General features: G+C 41.3%; 1 protein-coding gene across 1 annotated transcript in view; it reads left to right on the top strand.

Annotated features, from left to right (window-relative positions):
- The window catches only part of DIS3L (DIS3 like exosome 3'-5' exoribonuclease), a 79,496-nt gene that overhangs the window by 74,401 nt on the left and 2,299 nt on the right, over positions 1-2,796 (top strand). The window contains exons 13-14 of the mRNA XM_011940559.1: positions 470-624; positions 721-899. Coding sequence (XP_011795949.1) covers positions 470-624; positions 721-899 — 334 coding nt within the window. The remainder of the gene's footprint in view (positions 1-469; positions 625-720; positions 900-2,796) is intronic.

The raw sequence follows: 2,796 nt of genomic DNA, 5'->3' as shown, positions 1-2,796 counted from the left end.
GCCACTGCACTCCAGCCCGGGAGACAGAGCAAGACTGCGTCTCAAAAATAAAAATAAAAATAAAATAAAATAAAATAAAAAAGAAAAACTAATTTAGGTTTCTTTTACTTGTACACCAAGTCCATTATTTTACCTATATAGAATGTTTAAGGTTAAGGATGTATAGAATTCAATTCAACAAGTATTTGACCACCTATTATGGCCAAGCACTAACTTAGTCTAGTGTTACAATCAGTACATGATTCATTTCTACTTAAGAAATGTATTTAAATTCTGACACTCTTGCTTTGTTTAAACTGCAAAGCAAACTAGATTTCTGTATTTGAAAAGAGGTGCTTCTGAAATGTGTCCAAAATAAATTTACTGGCAGATGGAGGTATTCAGACAGATGAGTGAAGGGTTCCCCTCAAAGTGTTGTCTTGTAAATTACTGTCTGGGACTAGCAAATGGTTTTTCTGTTCTTTGTCAGGTCCAATAAAACGCTGGCTGATTCTCTGGATAATGCGAACGATCCCCACGATCCCATTGTGAACAGGCTGCTGCGCTCCATGGCCACGCAGGCCATGTCCAATGCTCTGTATTTCTCCACGGGATCCTGCGCGGAGGAGGAGTTCCATCATTACGGTGAATCATACCATGTTCCTATGTGTCGCTATAACTTTGTGCTAGTTATTTTTAAAGATCTTTTGTTTATTTTGATCTTTTGCTTTTTTTTTGAAGGTCTTGCATTAGATAAATATACCCACTTTACTTCTCCAATAAGAAGATATTCAGATATTGTAGTACACCGCTTGTTAATGGCAGCCATTTCAAAAGATAAGAAAATGGAGATTAAGGGAAATTTGTTCAGCAACAAAGATCTTGAGGAATTATGCAGACATATCAACAACAGAAACCGAGTAAGAGAGAATTTCAAAATTCTCTTACCTGTCATCTCTTGCTAAGAAAGTATCAGCTTTATTGTGTAGTATAGTGAAGTATTATACATTCTAGCAAATTAAATTCTAGAATTATTCTAACCAGTGCTTTCAGAACATTTGTAGATGTTCTCAGGTAACTTGTGGATTTGGGAGATTTGACAGTAGATTATTAGATTTTTTTTTTCCAAAAGGCGGAAATGTAAAGATTCAAGCAACACATAAAGATATGATGACAGAAGTCAGGCGCGGTGGCTCATGCCTGTAATCCCAGCACTTTGTGAGGCCAAAACGGGCAGATCACTTGAGGTCAGGAGTTTGAGACCAGCCTGACCATTATGGTGAAACCCCCTCTCTACAAAAAATACAAAAATTAGCCTGGTGTGGTGGCATGTGCCCATAGTCCCAGTTGCTTGGGAGGCTGAGGCAGGAGAATCGCTTGAACCCAGGAGGTGGAGATTACAGTGAGCCGAGATTGCACCACTCCACTCCCACCTGGATGACAGAATTGAGACTGTGTCTCAAAAAAAAAAAAAAAGATACGAAGACAGAGAAACATCTCACCTGTTATCTTACCACTCAGAGCTAACAATTAATGATTCTAGACACTGCTAACATTTTTATTTATAAAACTATCGGCCAGGTGCGGTGGCTTGCGCCTGTAATCCCAGCACTTTGGGAGGCTTAGGCGGGCAGATCTCGAAGTCAGGAGATCGAGACCATCCTGGCTAACACGGTGAAACCCCATCTCTACTACAAATACAAAAAATTAGTCAGGCGTGGTGGCGGGCGCTTATAGTCCCAGCTACTCAGGAGGCTGAGGCAGGAGAATGGCGTGAACTCGGGAGGCGGAGCTTGCAGTGAGCCAACATCACACCACCACACCACTCCAGCCTGGGCGACACAGCGAGACTCTGTTGCAAAAAAAAAAAAAAAAAATACCATGCCTGCTGTTTGAAATCTGCTTTTTTCATGTAACCCAACTGTTATAGATAGCACAGCATGTTACATCATTGTTTTGGAGCTGCTTTCTATTCTATTTCATATTACTAGTTGCTACAAGATTGCACAGCATAGAACTAGACCACTGGGTAATGCAGGAAATTGGAAACTACCTAAATCTTTAATGTAATTTTCTATATCCAATGGTATAGTTGTCTGCTGTGCAATGTTGTAGCACTAGCCATGTGGGCTACCTAAATTTAATTAAAATTAGAACTTGAAATTTGGTTCCTCAGTCACATTGACAACATTGCACATGCTCAGTGGCCACTTGTGGTTAGTGGCTACATATTAGGCAACACAGATAGAGAGCATTTCTGTCATTGCAGAAAGTTCTGTTGGGCAGCACTGTTCTAAGCAATCAAATTTACAACCATCCTTATGGATACACTTATACAGACATTTCAGATGATTGTCTGGAAAAATTCCTAGAAATGGAATTGCTGAGCCGAAAGGTGTGCACGCATAAATGAAATTTTGATAGGCCCGGGTGCAGTGGCTCACGACTGTAATCCCAGCACTTTTCGAGGTCAAGGCCGGTGGATCACTGAGTTCAGGAGTTCGAGACCAGTCTGGCCAACATGGTGAAACCCCGTTACTACTAAAAATACAAAAATTAGCCAGGCATGGTGGTGCATGCATGAACCCGGGAGAATCACATGAACCCGGGAGGTGGAGGTTGCAGGGAGCCAAGATCACGCTATTGCACTCCAGCCTAGGCGACAGAGTGAGACTCCATCTTCAAAAAAGAAAAAGAAACTCTGATACATATTACTAAATTGTCTTCCTTATCAGTAGTGCTAATTTAGACTTCCACCAATAGGGTTTTCGTAGGACAGGCTTGAAAAGAAAGGCTGGCCGGGCGCGGTGGCGCACA

Source organism: Colobus angolensis, unplaced genomic scaffold (genome assembly GCF_000951035.1).
Source record: "Colobus angolensis palliatus isolate OR3802 unplaced genomic scaffold, Cang.pa_1.0 Scaffold19, whole genome shotgun sequence".
In the NCBI taxonomy this organism is placed as follows: Eukaryota; Metazoa; Chordata; class Mammalia; order Primates; family Cercopithecidae; genus Colobus; species Colobus angolensis.
Note: the sequence above shows the minus strand (reverse complement) of the source record. Positions and strands in the feature narration are given on the sequence as shown.